This window comes from Corythoichthys intestinalis, chromosome 14 (genome assembly GCF_030265065.1).
Source record: "Corythoichthys intestinalis isolate RoL2023-P3 chromosome 14, ASM3026506v1, whole genome shotgun sequence".
Classification (NCBI taxonomy): domain Eukaryota; kingdom Metazoa; phylum Chordata; class Actinopteri; order Syngnathiformes; family Syngnathidae; genus Corythoichthys; species Corythoichthys intestinalis.
In genome coordinates, this window is record NC_080408.1 from 22,634,985 (window position 1) to 22,655,299 (window position 20,315).

The 20,315-nt window shown below is 39.5% G+C and overlaps 1 protein-coding gene across 1 annotated transcript; it reads left to right on the forward strand.

The window, feature by feature from the left end:
• Window positions 1-53: 53 nt before the first annotated feature.
• Window positions 54-19,754, forward strand: riok1 (RIO kinase 1 (yeast)). Its single transcript, XM_057858306.1, has 17 exons — window positions 54-246; window positions 1,597-1,771; window positions 1,834-1,918; window positions 1,981-2,050; window positions 4,390-4,432; window positions 4,504-4,596; window positions 4,655-4,767; window positions 4,839-4,919; window positions 4,991-5,077; window positions 6,384-6,521; window positions 6,587-6,690; window positions 9,810-9,916; window positions 9,979-10,044; window positions 10,718-10,834; window positions 10,900-10,953; window positions 12,616-12,741; window positions 18,052-19,754. The coding sequence occupies exons 1-17, from the start codon at window positions 188-190 to the stop codon at window positions 18,160-18,162; spliced, it is 1,629 nt and encodes a 542-aa protein (XP_057714289.1). The 5' UTR covers window positions 54-187; the 3' UTR covers window positions 18,163-19,754.
• The last annotated feature ends 561 nt before the right edge of the window (window positions 19,755-20,315 follow it).

Sequence of the window (20,315 nt, forward strand, 5' to 3'; positions counted from 1 at the left end):
CTCCTCGCCAGCAGGGGGCGAGCTTAATCTAAAGGAAGCTTGTAAACCACTTTAGCAGTCACGTTTTTATATCCGGAAGTCACTCCAGAACGCGGCTAACGTGGTCAAGAGAGTGAAGATATCTTCACTGTTCACGTTAGACGGCATATTCACATTTACTGGCTTTATTCTGACGTTAAGGGACGTCATGGCGCTAATGGTGGACTCGGTGCCTGGGCAATTTGATGACGTCGAGGACGAAGACAGGTAAGTGTTTGTTTGGGTTAATGACGTCACACTATTAAAGGCGTTGACGTTGTTCAAGTTACTTTCATGTGAATTTGTGAAGCTTTGTCATCAGTATAGGATTATCTAATAGTGAAATATTCCATAAAGGTGTGGCGAAACTGTTGTTAGTATGTTTAAGTTACACCTGCGGTCATATGTTTTGAGATTTTTCACTTGACAAAGTATCATGATAACGCTGATCTCATAATATTGCATTAGGGCTGCAGCTATAGATTATATTAGTCGATTAATCTATCAATTTGTTAGTTCGAATAATCGAGTAATCGATTTAGGATCAATGGGTTGCAGAATAAATTTTAGGAGTTGTAAAACAAAGGCTTGGTAAGATTGCACTTTTAAAAGAGCATTAAATGCAAACACAAAATTCTCGAGTGTTTCTTCAGACTGCAGAATTGCATTTTTATTTAAAAATAAATTGAAATATCTCAGCTTACCCTAAAAACGGTACTAAAAAAAATAATTAAATGAGGCTCTAAGAACAACAAAAGAAGATTTGGGTAACTTGTATAGCAAAAGTCCGCTAGCTTAAATACTTAAAAATGCTAGATTTTTTTTTTTTTTTTTTTTTTTAAACAATACTCTTAATTGTTCAAACACGTTCCCACAAAAATAGCAAAATATACTTACAACCCAAATTACAAATGTATAAAAACATATTTTAGCTTATGTTGGTCTTAACAGGGAGCATTACATGTGTTATGTCATATTCACTGTTGCCACTACGAGGCAGTGTTTCCAATCAAATCAATAAAACTAAATGCAAACACTTTCAAAACAAACCATTATAGTGCTACTCTAATTAAACGAATACTCGAAGCAGCAAAATTTGATCCGAAGCTTTTTTGTAATCGAATTACTCGATCGATTAATCGTTGCAGCACTTTATTGCATAGCCACGAATATTGATACATGGGCCAGGAAATCAAATCTACGATATTTCTTTTAACTGTTAAAAGCTCTTAAAGAGACAAAACAAACTTCCTAAATGGAAAGATGAACAATTGTCAAAAAAAAATATTGTTCACTCACTAAGAGAATATATTGTGTAACATATCTGTAAATAAAAACGGTATTGCAACTGTATTGAATGTTCATGTTTGTCCCAGTCCAAATGAGTTGGACGTCTAGCGTCATCAATGGCAGCCAATTAGGTACCATGGAAACTAAATTTGAGAGTGGCATCTTTTCAAAATTATATATTGATAATCTGTTAGGATGCAAAGTATTGTGATATATAGCCATATCGATGTATTGTAACACACCTGATATACATGCTGAATTAATTTTGAATTTTTTTGTGCCCCGTAGCCAATCGCAAGCAGGCTGCGTCTCACAAGAGGTCCCGCGTAACGATAACGTCCAGGAAGACTGTGAAGAAAATGACGATGAAGACTTTGAGGATGATGAAGATGACGACGAGTGGGTGTGGTCTTCCGCTGGAGGCGACTTGACCAAGCGTTACAACAGGAGCGCCATTGCTCAGGTTAGTCGATTGACTGTGACCATCGAGGACCTGCCGTCAACTTGTGCCCGCTCGTTTTTCAGGCTAACAAACAGAATCACACACTCGGAACCACGTCCAAATTGACCGACAGATCGCTGAGGAAGTTCGAACACAAGATCAACTTGGGTAACACGAATATACACGTACTGCATGTGTAGAACATTTTCGAAGTTTTCTTTTGTCTGCAGATCAACTTTGTTTGTCGGACTCCGTTCTCAACAGAGTGACGTCGATGCAGAAGCAGAAGGATGCCGACACGTATGTCAACGTTCTTCCCTCCCATGTTATCTAGACCTGGCGTCACATACTTAGACATTACATTTTGGGTTATGTATGCCACAGTATGTGGACACCTTAGGTCCGGGGTGTCACATTGGGTGCGTGTACATGGATATTTAAAATCCGATTGAAGGCTAATACGATTAAAAGTATCTCACATAACCACCTTGGCCAGTTGGATTCACCTGGGTCGTATTGTAATTTGGACCGGATTGTAAGAGGTAGTCTACGCCGTTTGATAATCCGCTCCATGCCCCATGTAAACTGCTGAGTAGATCAGATTGGGTCGATGGAGAGAATTGTTTGGTTTGTGCATACACCCCAACTCGTAAGAGCACGTAGGTGAACAAGAAAACGGGAAGTGCACCTCTTCATCTCTTCTGCTGCCTTCATGTGATATCGTTTCAACTCTACACGTTTTATATATTGAAATGTTTAAAAAATTCAATTTTCTAAAAAAAAAAAAAAAACTGGGGCATTAAAGAGTGTATGACAAGATAGTCTTAAATAGCATTATTATGTGAATTAGAATCATATTTTGAGACAATTCGACTATATACAACAATTTGACAAAGTGTAGATGACGAGAAATTAGTCTTTTAATCCGCCGTTTAGCCATGCCTACCATTGTAAGGCTCTAGCGTCCCCAACAGGAGGATGACGTCGGCGGGGTCATGGTTTTATCTGATTTAGAATTCAGCCCATTGACGGGGAATTATTCCGAACGAGGAAAACGCGACGAAGAAAGACGCAAAATGTCATTGTTTCAGTCTCTCTACTCCAATATTTTAGAAGGATATTCTTTTTATCGAAGTATTTTTCCTCAATTGCTAAATAAATGGAATGGTCATGACAAATAAAAGTCTTGTGCTAAATGGAATATGAAATAATAAAAATGCAAGTACGACATGGCAAAATTACTCCATAATGGTTAAAACTGTTGGCACCTTTACTGTCCCACCTCCCGAACGATTTTTTATGCCACAGTAGTTGGTCAGGCTTTTGTCATTTCCCTGCCCTGGCTTCGGAGAATGTAAACAAACCAGGAGGCGTGACACCAAGCCAACATGCTAACCCGAACCGAGTGAAGTCTCAAAAGTCTTATTTTCCCTTTTCGAATCGAAAAATCACACAAAAATAGCCCGGATCATGTCACACGGCGGCGGGGTTGTCGATTGTCTTTGCCGATTGGTAACCCACCCGGCGGCGAGCAAGTTACAGCTCGTTCCCCTGCCGGACAGGAGAGCTCGCCGGAGAAGCAGCTGGAGAGTACCGCCGGACAAACCAGCTGACATCGGAAGAGCGCGTAGCTGCCACATGGTCAACACGAATATGGCGTGAAATAATGCTTTACTACACGGCAAAGACGTAAACAGTTAGTTAGCGGCGTGCAGTTGATGTGCAGCTAACATGGCAGGATGTGTCTGAGGAGAACTTTTCTACATGTCCATCCATGAACAAACGTAAGTAAGTAGTCCTTTATTTAAAGAAAGTTTATAGTGTTCACTTTGTAATCGCTGTTTTCGCGGCCATTTTCAACAGAAAATTGCAATTTCTGATGGGGTTGAAAATTTGACGGAACACCGGGCACACGAAGAGGGCATTAAGCCGAGTATAGAGGGGGGTGTGCAAACACGCAGCCGGTCGTCGGCTGAGTGGCATTCTCGGTGGACAGTCAGCCACAAAATGCAAGCCACCTCAATATTAAAACGTGTGCCATGATCTCAGTATTTGACATAATAGAAAATACGATGTTTACTCACTTCCTCGTGAGTCCAATGGTTCCATAGTAGTAGGACTTGCTTTTGCCAATATCCGCTGTGAACGGGAACCTTTTGAAACCTGAAAAGGCTCACACGTCTCTCCCTGGTGCAGCAACAATTTTCTGCAGCCGTTTGGCTGGCGTGATGTGAAAAATAAACCAATTAATCCGCAAAATCAGCTGAATCCGCAGTCCATCTGCATGCTTTAAAGCAATTCTGTATTGTGAGATGCTGACCCGGGTGACGTCACATTCGCATTCGTCCTAAACCTGAGACTGAAGCCGGAAGTCACTCATTTTCATGGCGTGGGATTCAAAAATTGAAGATATAAAACACTTTCACACACATCCAAGAGGTCCATTTCATTCACGAGGATAAAACACCGCGTGAAATAAGAAATAAACATGCTTTTAGGTGTCATAAGCATTTTAAATTTGAGTAAAAACTATTTCTGCACTCCTTTTTTTATGACTACAGAAATTTTATTTAAATTTGTCCTCTGTGTAGAGTTCTTTTGTGGCCGATTCATTATGGGTGTGTCCCTTGTACTCACAGGTACCGAGTGAAGGACAAATCAGATCGGGCCACTGTGGAACAGGTGCATATTAGAGTGCTTTTATTTTATAAAAAGACCCCACAAGATCGACAAGCGATGTCAATGTCTTGCAGGTTTTGGACCCTCGAACGCGAATGATTCTCTTCAAGATGTTGACTCGCGGGATCATCTCAGAAATCAACGGCTGCATCAGCACGGGCAAAGAGGTGAGCCCGCTCTTACTCAGCTGTTCGTCGGAGCTCGCTCACGCGCCTTTCTTGCCAGGCCAACGTCTATCACGCCAGCACGGCCGGTGGAGAAAGTCGAGCCATCAAAATCTACAAAACCTCCATCCTGCACTTCAAAGACCGAGACAAATACGTCAGCGGTGAATTCAGGTGCTGTCAAAGTTCGCTTCCAAATATAGCTTCCCCGTGGATTCTGACACCTTTGTGGTCTGGCATCGCAGGTTCCGTCACGGTTACTGCAAAGGGAACCCCAGGAAGATGGTGCGAACTTGGGCTGAGAAGGAGATGAGGAACCTAATCAGGTCAGAACCTTTCCTTAGTCAAGGACACGAATACACAAAAAGATGCGCTGAAACATTCACGACAACATCAGGTTGCAAACCGCCGGCATCCTGAGTCCGGAACCCATCCTGCTGAGGAGCCACGTTCTGCTCATGGGCTTCATCGGCAAAGACGACAGGTGAGCTCTCGAGCTGCCGGGGTTCAAATCCGGTGTTGTTTTTGAATTACATAACCATAACAAGCTAAACACCTATCTTAGATCAGTGTTTTTCAACCTTTTTTGACTCATGGCACGTTTGTGTCAATGTTCCAAAATGATAAACTGTACAGTATATTCAATTATGAAATAATTTCTCAGTATGTATACTTACTCAGTGTGAAACTTAAGCCTGTGTAGATGACGACACATGACGAGTCCAACCAAATAATGTGCAGTAGACGTGTTGGGGTCCACATTGTCGCGGACAGCAAGGTCGTTGATGGATAGAAATCCGAGCAGTTTTTGAAAGCGACACGAGCAAACTTCGCTCATCTGCACACGACCGAGAACTTTCTACCTACTCCTTCCTACTGCAACTCCGCCCGACGACTTAAAAAAAATATTGTAATAGCCCCGAATGGGGATATACAAAGGAGAGGAGTCTGTGATGACTTTCCCACTTTATTGTGGCAACAATGGAAAATAATAAACAAAATAACAGCGGCATCCGCAACATGCGACCACTAACTTGCTATCACGCCGTTCTCCCGCCCTCATTTCTTGCTTCCTGCTACGTCACCACCCTGCAGTCTGATGGCCCCTTCAAGGGCCCGCACAGTTACGGACATTATAATATATATATATACTTATATATATATATATATATATGTGTATAAATGCGACATTAGATAATTTCTCGCGGCACACCTGACGATTTCTCACGGCACACTAGTGTGCCACGGCACACCGGTTGAAAAACACTGTCTTAGATGACTAAGACATAAAAGTTGCAAGTTAATGTCAGACGAGATGACATTAAAATGGCAAGTTGTTTCTGTCACATGTTCACAGTAGTGCTGCAACGATTAATCAATTAACTCGAGTAATTCGATTAGGAAAAAAAAATTGAATTAAATTTTGCTGCTTCGAGTATTCGTTTAATTAAAGTGGCATTGTAATGCTTTGGTTTGAAAGTGTTTGCATTTATTTTTATTGATTTGGGTGGATACACTGCCGTCTAGTGGCAACAGTGAATATGACATAACTTATCTCACATGCCTGAATCCAGCTGCTCCATGCTAAGACCAACATAACCTAAGTTTTTGGTTGAGCTAATGTTTTTAATGCATTCATAATTTAGTTTATAGGAATTTAACCATTTTTTGTGTGTGTTTCCATCACTCTTGGGTTTTTTGGATTGTTAAAAGTTTCAGTTTTTTCGGGTCACCCTGTATAAGGGCTGCCAAAATCAACACACTTCTGATTTCCCCGTCTGTTTTGGCAGGCCCGCCCCGCTGCTGAAGAACGCCGACGTGTCCGAATCCAAGGCCCGCGAGCTTTACTTGCAGGTGGTCCACAACATGAGGAAGATGTTCCAGGATGCCAAATTGGTTCACGCCGACCTCAGCGAGTTCAACATGCTGTAAGGACGCGCCCGTACGTTCTTGTCCGTCCGTCTACGTATGAACTTTTATTCTCGCGCTCCAGATATCACCACGGTGACGTTTATATCATCGACGTGTCGCAGTCGGTGGAACATGACCACCCGCAAGCCCTCAACTTTCTCAGGAAGGACTGCAGCAATATCAATGGTGAGCGCAACCTAAACCCCGTAATTCCTGTTGGGTCTTAAAAAGGTTTAAAACCCTGAAATTTACTGTCTCAACTTAATCACTGCCATTGACAGTGATAGATGTCCAATCTATTTTAAATAGGATGACTGGATTGCATGATCATGTTTCAGTGCCATTGATGGGGATAGACGTCCAATCCATTTTGACTGGGAGGGTTAGCAGCGATCGTTCAACCAATGAATGAGTTAATAGTAAATATTGTGTTATTCATTTATTTTATAAATCCATGAAAAAAAAAAATTGTTTTTATTTAAGGGGGGAAACAAGAAAAAAACGTAAATATTTTCTTAATTGTTTTATGTTTAAAATGTTAATTTTTTAAATTAAAAAACCAAAATGAAAACACCGTAAATAGAATCATTTTTAGCCCATTTTAAAATATCCATTTTAGATCAAAACTAAGGATAACTTAAATAATAATTTTCTAATGTTTTTAATTAGCTGCTAATATTGTCTAAAATATTTTAATGTTTATTCATTTATAATTTGTTACATTTTAAAATGCTTATTTTCTTGAATTAAATAATAATCATAAAAGATTATATTGTATTTTTGATATTTTTAAAATGTTTACATTTTTAAACAGTACATTTTTGACGATTTTTTAAAAACTGAATTTATATTTTAGATTATAAAGGAAAAAAATAAAACTAAATATATTAAAGTATTCTTAACTTTAGAAATATATTTTTAATCATTAATTTGTTTTATTTAAAAAAAAAAAAACACATACAGTAAAAATTCTCATTTCCAGAATATTACAGGAAATTAATAATGGGATTTACATTGGTTCACTAATGGCAAAAATTATTCATCTATAACAAGCCCCTATCAGTCCAAATGAATTGGACGTCTATTGCAGACAGTGAGTTCATTTATGATATAACTTTAAAGCCGTAATGTGAAGTAAGGTTGGCCAACCATGTTTTTGAATAAGATCAATGGCTAAACAGTTATAGGCATATTTTCATTATTTTTTTTAACGCAACCCTTCCAGATTCTTTGTTTAACCCGTAGCAACGCCCTTGACAACGAAAATGCTTTTCTTCGGCAATCTTCGGAAATCTTCGGAAATTACGTCACACCGGGAAGTGCGAGAGAAGTCCGCCATAGAACAGTATTGTTTGTTGCATTGCTTCTCGGTAAGATGCCACGGCGGTGTGTGGCGATGTTTTGTTCTCACTCAAACGAAAAGTTGTATGAGTGGCCAAAGGATAGCAGGGCACGTAAATGGACATCTTTCGTTCGCATGAAGCGAATGAATTTCATGCCATCATCGAGTAGTGTTCTCTGCTGCAAACACTTCGAAGATACCTGCTTCCTTAACCGGTCTGCATATGATCAAGGATTTGCCAAAAAGTAAGTGTGATTTTTTGGATAGATGACTGATGACTTTGTCAAAGCAGAGCTGCCAACTGTTGTGGAATCAACAGTATAAGCTAGCGACGTTAGCCTAAAGTTAACTCGTGGCAATCCCCGATCATAGTTGTTGTTGCGTTCGCTAGGTTAAGCGTGTTTAAATTGTGCGTCATCTACGATCTTGTCCGAAAGGGTTAATCCACTGTCAATCGGAAAAAGGGTGTGGATGTGCACATAAGCGGGTCGGCGTCGCGGTAATTCACGGTCACGTTGCAGTAAGAGACACACACCGCCGGTGAGTTTGTGCACATTTATTTGTATTAGTATTATGTATTTCCACCTTCATGCTTCAGGCATTGCATCGCATTTGTACGGTTCGCCGTTTCTTTCACGGTGATCGCTTGATAGCCTTCTAGTTTGTGTTTCGCCGCTTCGCGAGAGCCGATGACAGGTGACAAGTGTTGCTTTTAATGTCTGCTGGCAGCGAATCAGCGAGCGCGCAGGTCACGCAGTGAATCATGGGAAATGTAGTCTCGGGACAACACTGAAGTGGTACTATGTAATCTGTTCGCTTGTGTGAAAAAACTACATTTCCTCACGCCATTAGACGCCACTTTGTTTTCTTATTGTTGCCACAATAAAGTGGAGAAAGCTATCGACGACTGTAATATAGTGGATATTATTTAGTTGTAATACGGGAGCTCACTAGTAGAGGGTACGCACGTCATTTAGATGTGTTATTGTTTGTGCCTTACTCCTTGACTAAAGAGAAAAGTTGTTGTTCAGTCACTTGGCAAGACGTTGAGTAAAGTTGTAAAAGCCAGTAAAGGTGTCGTGTGGGTCACTCGGTCAAGATATAACAACGACTCGTCTCCTTCTTTCCCCCCAACGTTTTTATATTATTATTTTATATGCACGAGAGCTGCCGGATCTGCCAAAATGAACATGAAGTCTGATTTTTTTTTTTTTTTTAACAATGTCATCAAATAGACAAAAACATAAAATTATGTGCAAATGCCTGCATCTTCAAATCATGAAAATAAAAACAGCCTATATCTTACCAATGTTGTAATCTCGATGGGTCTTGTATCCATTCCATGTCAGGTAGTCTAGGCACATTGTTTGCATCCTGATTAGCGTCTAGCTAATAACATAAAATTCCAATCTCCTCTTCTTCCTCCAACTCTTCAAAAACTTGGATCTCCTCCCTTGCGCTCGATCTATCGCTTATATCGCTGTTTGAATCATTGTTTGAAGGGCTTTGTATGGCGGCCGTATGTATGGAGGTGCCATCGCGTTCCCGGTGTGACGTATCACTTCCGGGTTCGTCCCCTTTCGGGCTCGAACTTCGGAAACGCGATTATTTTGTCAAATATACAACATATAAATTATTTTTTCATGCTTTATTTGTTGGACAATGTTTAATTACTTTACTTGTGACCCTATTTGGCATGTGAAGAAATTACTTCACATTACTGCTTTAAAGCCTTTAGAATAGCAGGAAATTAAAGTGTCCTTAGTCTGAGTGTTCCAAGTGTGAACTCATTCACTGCCATTGACGGCGCGAGATGTCCAATCCAATTTGACCGGGAGTGTTGCCAGTGATTAGCCGATCGCTGCAAGCCGTCAATGGCTAGAGCCGTCAATGGCAGCCAATAAGTTCAAAAGGCATTGAATTTCATGTGTTTGTTCTTAAATTTCACTTCATAAAACTCCAGAGTTTTTCGTCAAACGTGGTGTAGCGGCGATGACCGTCCGAGAGCTTTTCGACTTCATCACAGACCCGTCCATCACCTGTAACAACATGGATCAGTACCTAGAGAAGGTAGAGTATGCCAGCGAGTGACTTTTAACTTAAGGTCGACTTCACCGCCTTCGCCTGTCCAGATGATGGCCATTGCGGCCGAGCGGACGTCGGCACAGCGCTCGGATCGGGACCGAGTGGACGAGGAGGTAGGTAGTAATGTGCTACATTTACTCTATTACATTTACTTGAGTAACTTTATGAGAAAAGTGTACTTTTAAGAGTAGTTTTACTAAGCCATACTTTTTACTTGAGTAGATTTATGAAGAAGAAACGCAACTCTTACTCTGATGCTTTGGGCTACACAAGTTGTTACATTTTTCTTCTTTATAATACATATTAGATTTAACTTTTTTTGCCAGGGATGCCAACAGTGGCTCTACCAGTTTCACCAATGAGACATCGCAAATATAATCACAGGACTTCATAATAGTAAATATATTTTCTCTACTAGAGGGCATTCATGCTCTTTTGAACGAATGATGTTTCATTTCTGTAGATTGTTTTCCTTCGCTGTAATTCAATCATTATTTAAAAAAAAAAATCTTTGGCTTAATGTGGTTGTGTAATGGGTTATAGTACAGTATAATAATAACAGTTCATATAGATAACTTTGTGCTGAGAAAAAATACCATTGTTTACAACAACAACAAAATCAAACATAGTAAGCAGTTACTCACAACGTTACTCATGAGTATTTTTTCACCAAACTTTAGTAATATTATACTGAGGTAACGCTACTCTTACTTGAGTAAAATTTTTGGCAACTTTACTCACCTCTGACTGATGACGGCGACGATCTGATGCTCGACGTCCCTTCAGGTGTTCAAGAAGGCGTACATCCCGAGAACGCTCACCGAGGTCAGCCACTATGAGCGCGACTATCAAGTGATCACCGCCAGCGAGGAAGACGCGGCAATCAGCGGATGCGAGCATGGCGTGAGTACGGCGGGGAGTCGCCGTCTTGTGTTCTGGCACTGAAATGGGGGTCTTCTTTGCTTCAGGTTCTGTATCAGACGCTGACCGGGCTGAAGAAAGATCTTTCTGGAGTTCAAATGGTATGATAACACTGCAGTGATCGTGTTTTGGTGCCACTGACAGTGATAGATGGCCAAGCACTTCATATATAAATCACAATATATAGAAATTGGGAAATATTTACAATCTTTGTTGTTGTTGATTTGTTTAAATGATTAAAACAGTTTTTCCTTTTTTTTTTTTAATTAAAAAAAATTGAATTTAAGTTAGTTTTGTCCTTTTTTGTTTTATAAGTATTCAAAACAAACATTTAAAAAATGAATACAAAAGAATATATTTTGTCCTTTTTAATTTAAAGAAATATATTAAAAATATGTATTTAAAAAAAAAAACAAGACACTATTTACTAATAACTCCTTTACTGCCATTGACAACCATAGACGTCCAATAAAAATTGAAAGATTTTTTTAGAAATGACTTTTTTTTTATTTAAAATGTATCTTTTTTTGAAAATATGTTTTAAAAATCAGTCATCTCTTTACTGTTTTTTCCTTTTTAATACTGAAATGTGTTTAAATAAATTAATAAACATTTTAAATGTATTATTAAATAGTTTTTTTCCTTTTTTAAATAAGTTTTTAAAATAAAACAATAAAAAAATTGTAAAAGAATACTTTTTTCCTTTTTGATTACTTATCAATTTAAAATTAATATAAAAATAATAAACTATTAACCCATTTCCTGCCATTGACAACCACAGATGTCCAATAAAACATTAAAAAAAGATTCACTTATCCCTCTTTTTTTATAGATGAGTCTTTTTTTAATGTTTTCTTTAAATGAGTCAAAAGATCATTTCACTGTTTTTTCTCCACTTTTGTTTGTTAATGATGATTTTTTAAAAAATATTCAACATTTAAAAAGGAACTAAAGTTTTTTTTTTTAATTTTAAAATAAAACATATAATCAATTTTATAATGAATAAGATATACTTTTTTTCCTTTTTGATGTATTTTTAATTAAAAAATAAAAAAGACACTATTTACTTTTAACTAATTTTCTGCCATTGAAAACCATAGATGTCCAATAAAAAAAATAAAAAATGATTTAAAAGACAAAAAAAATTCCCAGTTTTTTTTAAGTGTATATATTTTTTTAAATGAAATCTTTTTTTTAATGAGTCAAAAGATTATTTTACTGTTTTTTTCCCCTTTTTTTTAAATCATGATTTTTTTTTTTAATTTACCACATTTGAAAATGAGTAAGAGTATAAAGTTTTTCCCTTTTTTAATTGATTTAAAAAAAAATTGAAAATTAAAACAAAAAGGAAATACGACAATATTTACTATTAATTCAAAAATTATATATATTTTTTAAATGAAATTATTTACTGTTTAACTAAAAATACAAGTAAAAAAAAAAAAAACCCACAATATTTACTATTAACTCATCGATGGTAATAGATGTCCAATCCATTAGGACTCGGATCTGTCAATGGCAGCAAATAAGTTAATTTATGAAAAACGTTAAAGCCTTTAAAACAGGAGGACGGTTGTTGATCTGTTTCCTTTGTTTTAAAGTTACAAGTGTTAATATGTCAACATTACTGTATGGTTCATGTATTAACTGACTCGCAGAACAATTTAATGTTCCATTGGCCCAATTAAAGATTCTGTGAGAGTGCAGAAGTTGCCTTGCCAGATACAATGTAGCTAATAGCGCTACGACTATTTCACGTGCAGGTTCCGGCTCTGCTCGAGGACGACGGCTCTTTGTCCTCATCTTCGGAAGAGGAGGATGAGGAGGAGGAAGGAGAAGAGGCTGGTCTGCCGCCACCCGGCGACTGCCACGACTCTTTGGACAAAAAGGTGTCTCGTCGGCATCAGTGACACTTGTCATGTTTACTGGTCTTTCTCAAAAAATTAGCATATTGTGATAAAGTTCATTATTTTCTGTAATGTACTGATAAACATTAGACTTTCATTTATTTTAGATTCATTACACACAACTGAAGTAGTTCAAGCCTTTTATTGTTTTAATATTGATGATTATGGCAAAAAAGTCAAGAAAAACCAAAAATCCCTATCTCAAAAAATTAGCATATCATGAAAAGGTACTCTAAAGAAGCTACTAACCTAATCATCTGAATCAATGAATTAACTCAAAACCCCTGCCAAAGATTCCTGAGGCTTTTTTTTTTTTTTTTTTTTTTTTTTTAAACCTGTTCAGCTGTTTGACACGGAGAATGGAAGTCTGAGTGCCCGGATAGTCTGAACAGTTTTAATGTTTCACATTGAGAGTCTGACATACTCCCTTTGTGATCATTCAACATACCTCATTCATTATGACAAAACAGGGAACAGGAAGGGGTTATGGGGGAACAGAAGAAAAAAAACACAAGAGAAGAAAGAGAAGAAACACAACAACAAGAAATACATTGAACGCCTAACTACACTAACTACTAATATGTTGGTGCTATCGTCAGCTAAATGTATTTCGGGTTGACACCATGTGGGGGGCCTGTTGACCAGGGAAAGAGGGGGAAGAAGGTGGGGGAGTCTATAAGCTAAGTGATAGAAAGGGGTAGAGTGTACACAAATCATCTCTGTGATTTAGAACCCAGTAATCGTGTGAATCCCTAGTGAGTGTAAGCCTGTTGGCGACCGACCCTACGCCGCCCCGCCACCGATCCCGGCACCGGGACCCCCCCGCCCGAGCGCGCCCAATAACATTAAGCCGTACGCGGGCCCCGCCGGGCACGCAACAGCCACGCAGACGAGCGGAGATGCCACGCGTGCGCCGACACAGGACCACGGCCCCCACCCAGCCAGCCCCGTAGGCCCTGGGGGGTGGGCAGGGCAGGGCAGCCCATCCCTCCTCCCGCAGCCCAGCAAAGGAGCCCTCGCCCCCCCCCAGAATCCAGAGTGGTCCCCCGGGCCACCCGCGTGCCCATCTACCAGCCCTCGAGGATGGCAAGAGGGGATGCACCACCAACCCCACGCCCTCCCCAACCCTGTCCGCCGACCCAGGCCACGAACCGCCGCCGACACGGCATGCCACGGGGCTCCCAGCGGCCCACCAAGCCCAGGGCAGGGCTGAGGCTTTTAAAAACTCCCAGCCTGGTTCCTTACTTAAAACCGCCATCATAGGCAAGACTGCCGACCTGACTGCTGTCCAGAAGGCCATCATTGACACCCTCAAGCAGGAGGCTGAGACATAGAAATTTCTGAGCAAATAGGCTGTTCCCAGAATGCTGTATCAAGGCACCTCAGTGGGAAGTCTGTGGGAAGGAAAAAGTGTGGCAGGAAACGCGGCACAACCAGAAGAGGTGACCGCACCCTGAGAAAGACTGTGGAGAAGGGCCGTTTCCAGACCTTGGGGGACCTGCAGACACCTGGAAATGGGGTAAGGGTGCCGCATTCCCCAGGTAGAGCCACTTTTAAACCTGAAACAGCGGCAGAAGCGCCTGACCTGGGCTACAGAGAAGCAGCACTGGACTGTTGCTCAGTGGTCCAAAGTACTTTTTTCAGATGAAAGCAAATTTTGCACGTCATTTGGAAATCAAGGTGCCAGAGTATGGAGGAAGAGTGGGGAGAAGGAAATGCCAAAATGCCTGAAATCCGGTGTCAAGTACCCACAGTCAGTGATGGTCTGGGGTGCCATGTCAGCTGCTGGTGTTGGTCTACTGTGTTTTATCAAGGGTAGGGTCAATGCAACTAGCTTTCAGGAGATTTTGGAGCACTTCATGCTTCCATCTGCTGAAAAACTTTATGGAGATGAAGATTTCATTTTTCAGCACGACCTGGCACCTGCTAACAGTGCCAAAACCCCTGGTAAATGGTTTACTGCACTGACTTACTGACTGCATTACTGTGCTCAATTTGCCTGCCAACTCTCCTGACCTGAACCCCATAGAGAACCCATGGGAAATTGGGAAGAGGAAGTTGAGAGACACCGGACCCAACACTGTGGATGAGCTTAAGGCCGCTATCGAAGCATCCTGGGTCTCCGTAACACCTCAGCAGTGCCACAGGTTGATTGCCTCCATGCCACGCCGCATTGAAGCAGTCATTTTTGCAACAGGATTCCCAACCAAGTATTGAGTGCAAAGCTGATATAATTAATTGAAGGTTGACTTTTTTTGTATTAAAAAAACACTTTTTTGTATTGGTCGGATGAAATATGCTAATTTTTTGAGAGAGGGATTTTTGGTTTTTCTTGACTTTTTAGCCAAAATCATCAATATTAAAACAATAAAAGGCTTGAACTAAAATATTTGAAAGTCTAATGTTTATAAGTACATTACAGAAAATAATGAACTTTATCGCAATATGCTAATTTTTTGAGAAGGACTAGTACCTTACAGGGGAAAACTTCTGGGTTCCTCACGATACGGTACAATTTGCGAAACGAGGCTCATTTTCACCCATTTGCTGTGAATTGGAATTAGTTTTTCACTAGTAGACGTCCAATCCAATCCAATTGAACGTGTTATTTCCAGTTTATTTTCAGTCACTTTTCCATTTGGGGCATGCCTGTTGATTTTGGGTTACTGAAAAGGAAGTGACTCCAGAATTTCCCCAAATGAATAGGAAGTGACTCAAAATCAACAGGAAGTCAAAATGAATTGGATGTTTAGGGCCGTCAACGGCAGCCAGTAAGCTAACGTCGACACTATTCTACAGGAAGATTTTGGTGGCGAACTGTTGTTTGTTTTTTTAAAACCGTGACACCTTTTTAAAATGGATATACACGGATCCCTCGCTACTTCGCGCTTCAAACGTCGTGCCCTCAGTTCATTGTGGATTTTTTTGAATAAAAAAATAAATGAATACAGCATTTTATTTATAAATGTTCAGATATATGCATGTATACATGTACAAATCCTTGTTTTCTTCTATATATATATATATATCATATAACTGTTACATTTGCAGTGCTTAAAAACCATTTATTAAAAAAATGTTTTTTTTTAGTTTTTTTTTTTTTTATTATACTTTGGTGCAAAAATGTAATAGTGAATAATATGTAATATATATAATATATATAATAGTGATGCACGATAATGCATTTTTCAACCGATACCGATAACCGATAATTTCCTCCTCATTCCAACCGATAACCGATAATGTCAAGCCGATAATTCTATTAAAAGATTTATGTAAAATTTTAAAGTATACACAAAAAGAAATATTACTGTGCAAAAATATCATTTATTGCTCTTTTTTTTCAACATAAAGTATGAACAAGTCGTCAATTCAAACATCTAAATAATGACATTGTCTGACATTGTGTAATGGTAAACCTTTGGCAACAATTACTTACAGAGTAAATACCTAAGTTGCACAAAAATGCGTTTAAAAGTAAGCCATTCCTAACATATATAACATTAATACGCTGCAAAACACACCTCCTTAAAACTAGTCAGTTTTAAGTATAAATCTGTTGGCAATAAGTGAAATTATCTGCGATCGCTTCAAGTGTATTTCTCTCAGATTTCTTGGAAGAAAAATAGCTAGCTGAAAATAATCTTAACAGCCTTGTTTTAAGCAATACATTATTATACTTAATCCTAAAAAAAAAAAAACTTGAAGAAGGAAAGATTTTGAATAATATTTGTGGCTACAGAATATTGATTTAAGAATTTGATTATCTACTGTGACTGTAATTGAGCAGAGAAATAAGTTAAATAATTTGAAAAGTGATTGCTAATGTTATATGCTTTGTTGCACACTGTGAAAATTACCTCAAAAGAGCGAGATGTCATGTACCCATTCTGCAGCGCTTTGTTTACATTTGTGGCTTTCACGACATTTGCGTTACAGCAGCTAAACTGCTACACGGCAGTACTATTTGGACGGAGTTGGAGCTCGCATCCGCGTGCGTGTTGTTTTGTGCCTGAGTTTTATTAAGCCGAAAATAAAGGCAGCGTTACAAAGTCATCTGACCGCTCGTCATTTCACATTCTGAATGCATTATTGACTGGCTGACTTCGTTTTCTCCATGTTTAAATTATCTTATAACCACTGTGCCGTCATGATAAGCTTGCTTACCGGACATCACTTTTTCATGAAGAATGGTGGTCGAATAAACTGCATTATTTCTTTTATCCAGGGCTTTGGTTCTCGGGTCATTAAGGTAAAAAAAAACAAAAAACCGTGTCTCGTCTCGGCGGCGGTGGCAGCTACATTCGTACCGTATAATCCGCCCGCCCCGGCCGGTTCGCCGCGGCGTATTCGGGTCCTGGCTCTGCTCGCACGCCGTGGGGGAACGCTCGAGAAACCGGGGTGTTCGCCGGAGGTCCAGAGGCCGGGGAACCGGGCTCGGCCCGTCCCGCCCCGCCTATGGCGAGGCGGCGGCGGCCTGCCGGACTGGCCAAAGCGGCGGGCCCCGTCGGAAGACGGCTACTTGCCGACTATCGGTCTCCAGTAGTGCCGGTGTTTAGCCTTAGATGCGAATTTACCACCCGCCTTGGGCTGCATTCCCAAACAGCCCGACTCTGTATCGTCAGAAGCCCTGTAGTTTAACTTAGTTAGTGTTTACAATAGCTTTAGCATTCCTGCTGCCAGCAACCTCGTATTTGTTCCAAAATTCTTTGTGATGCAGTTTTAAATGGCTGCTGGGTTAGTCGTTTTGAATGAGGACGCTTTCTTTATGCCTCGTGGAACTTCTACGGTACATATTTCGCAGATGGCGAGAGCGTCGTTTTTTTAGTAACAGCCGCCATAATATTCAACTACTTCTTGTCGTGTAACTCCGCCTCCTCAACCCCTCCTCCCTTGGGGGCTTCAGAGAGGGGAGGGGTTGAGGAGGCGGCGTGCTGAATTCTTCGGTTGCGCACATTTGGAGGCTAAATCAAGTATATAATTATCGGATTGCATTATCGGTTGAATTTTTTATTATCTGGATTATCTGTGTGACGTCATAATTGCCATTATCGGCCGATAATTATCGGTGACCGATATTATCGTGTATCTTTAATATATAATATATATATGTAATATATATATAATATATTAATATGTTTTTTAATGTCCCCATTAAAACAACGGGATTGCTGTATCGATTCTTGGTAGGAGCATATCGACAAACTTTTGGGCTCCAAAGTATTGCTAGATATCACCGTTTCGATATATTGTCCCACCCCTAGTTCACATGAGCTGTTTTTCCTCTTTCAGGAAAAGAAGAAGCTGGCCAAAGAAGCTCAGAGAGAAAAGAGAAAGTCCAAAGTCCCAAAACACGTTAAGAAGAGGAAGGAGAAAGTGGCCAAGACCAAGAAAGGAAGATGAAGTGATGACCGATCACAGTCATATGTGCAATTCTGTGCCTGGGAACAAAACCTGTCTCCTACCAAGCACAACACAACTCCACCCACATCAGATTTCTTTTTTAAAATAATGTGTCATTTGGGAGATAGCATAGTATAGAATAGGAAATGGATGAGAAACTCAACACCATTTTTGTTTTGTGGCAATGTCCCAGATTGCAGACTGACATTGAATAAACATTGATTTTTCCATCAAAATCATTAGTATGGTTGACATAGAAATTTTCGACGTCAAGTGACGTTGAAAAAACGTTCTGTGGCATGTCAGGCGATGGTTGGGTTAACATTGTTTTATAGTTGACGAACTAATGTTGACAAATAGTTGATTTATGATTGACCAGGAAATATGATTGACAAGTCATTTAATTATGGATGAGCGGGCGTTTTGGTCGAAAACATAACATTGATTCAGCGTTGTTCCAATATTATTAATAATCGAAATGACTTTTAGCTTTTGTAAGAATTTCAAAGTTTAAACAAAATTAATTAAGGGGTGCAAAAGTGACATTGATTCAACGATATAACATATACAGCGGAATGTAGATCCAACATCAACGTCGGTCTGCTATCTGGGTATAGTCCATTAAAATCATTGATTTTATCCTAAGTGTAATCATGGCCAGAAATTTGAATGTTGGGTACTTTGAAGCATAATTGTTCCATTTTTAGCCCATCTTATTTTTACAAAAGGTGTCACTTGATTGCCATTGACAGCCATGTACGTCCAAATATCCATATAATTTTCAATAGCAGAATAACCTGTGGGGTTGATTTTCTACCAAAAACATGCCATTACAGCCCATTGACAAGTAAGTTGATGCCACTGACAACCACGCAGCAGGACTAACCTCGAAATGTCCCCAACAAACAGGAAATTACCTGATATCAACAGGACTTGTCCCCCTAATGTCTCCAAATCAAAAGGAAGTGAACTGATATCAACAGGACGTCTCCCAGACTTTATTTCAACAGGGAGTGTCCCCAAAATGTCCCAAAGTAACCTGACAAATCTGAATCTACCTCAGCAAAGCCCCATTGTAATTTCTCTAGAAATTGCAGTTTCTAGTTAAATTTGAAGTGCTTAAAAAACATTTATTGAAATATACATCATAGGCGGAGTTTGACTTTTGGGGCAGGAGGGGCAAAACATGTTGATGACCCCGAAACGCAGTGTCAGCTATAAAATTACAAGAATAATTATAATAAGTTGACAATGAGCATTTTTTGTTTCCCATCATTCTTGAAGGGAATTCTAAATCAGGCTGCTTAGGCAATACTTTTCGCCAAGATTGTCATCCATTGAATATGGTACGCCCGCCGGTCTCGTGTCAATGTAGTAACCCCAGTCAAAAACTATATCCCCTGTGCGGAGCCATATGGAGGTAGATTTGTGTCTCTATTATTCAGCCCACAAAAAAATGTCGCTTCAATTAAGAAAAAAAAAATGTGTTGGAATGCAAAAATAAAGTTGAAACTCAAACCCCCTCAAAAATATAATTTTTGTTCATTTCATTCATTTTTGTTGACGTTTTATTCCTTTTCAACTTATTATGTGTGTGTATATATACAGTGCCTTGCAAAATTATTCGGCCCCCTTGAACCTTGCAACCTTTCGCCACATTTCAGGCTTCAAACATAAAGATATAAAATTTTAATTTTTTGTCAAGAATCAACAACAAGTGGGACACAATCGTGAAGTGGAACAAAATTTATTGGATAATTTAAACTTTTTAACAAAAAACTGAAAAGTGGGGCATGCAATATTATTCGGCCCCCTTGCGTTAATACTTTGTAGCGCCACCTTTTGCTCCAATTACAGCTGCAAGTCGCTTGGGGTATGTTTCTATCAGTTTTGCACATCGAGAGACTGACATTCTTGCCCATTCTTCCTTGCAAAACAGCTCGAGCTCAGTGAGGTTGGATGGAGAGTGTTTGTGAACAGCAGTCTTCAGCTCTTTCCACAGATTCTCGATTGGATTCAGGTCTGGACTTTGACTTGGCCATTCTAACACCTGGATACGTTTATTTTTGAAGCATTCCATTGTAGATTTGGCTTTATGTTTTGGATCATTGTCCTGTTGGAAGATAAATCTCCGTCCCAGTCTCAGGTCTTGT

Excerpts from the sequence above, each read along its gene's own strand:
- riok1 (XM_057858306.1), top strand. The coding sequence starts at position 188 with ATGGCGCTAATGGTGGACTCGGTGCCTGGGCAATTTGATGACGTCGAG. Across the intron at positions 1,919-1,980 it reads CGAACACAAGATCAACTTGG|ATCAACTTTGTTTGTCGGAC; the intron begins GTAACACGAATA and ends TTTTGTCTGCAG. Across the intron at positions 4,433-4,503 it reads ATCGGGCCACTGTGGAACAG|GTTTTGGACCCTCGAACGCG; the intron begins GTGCATATTAGA and ends AATGTCTTGCAG.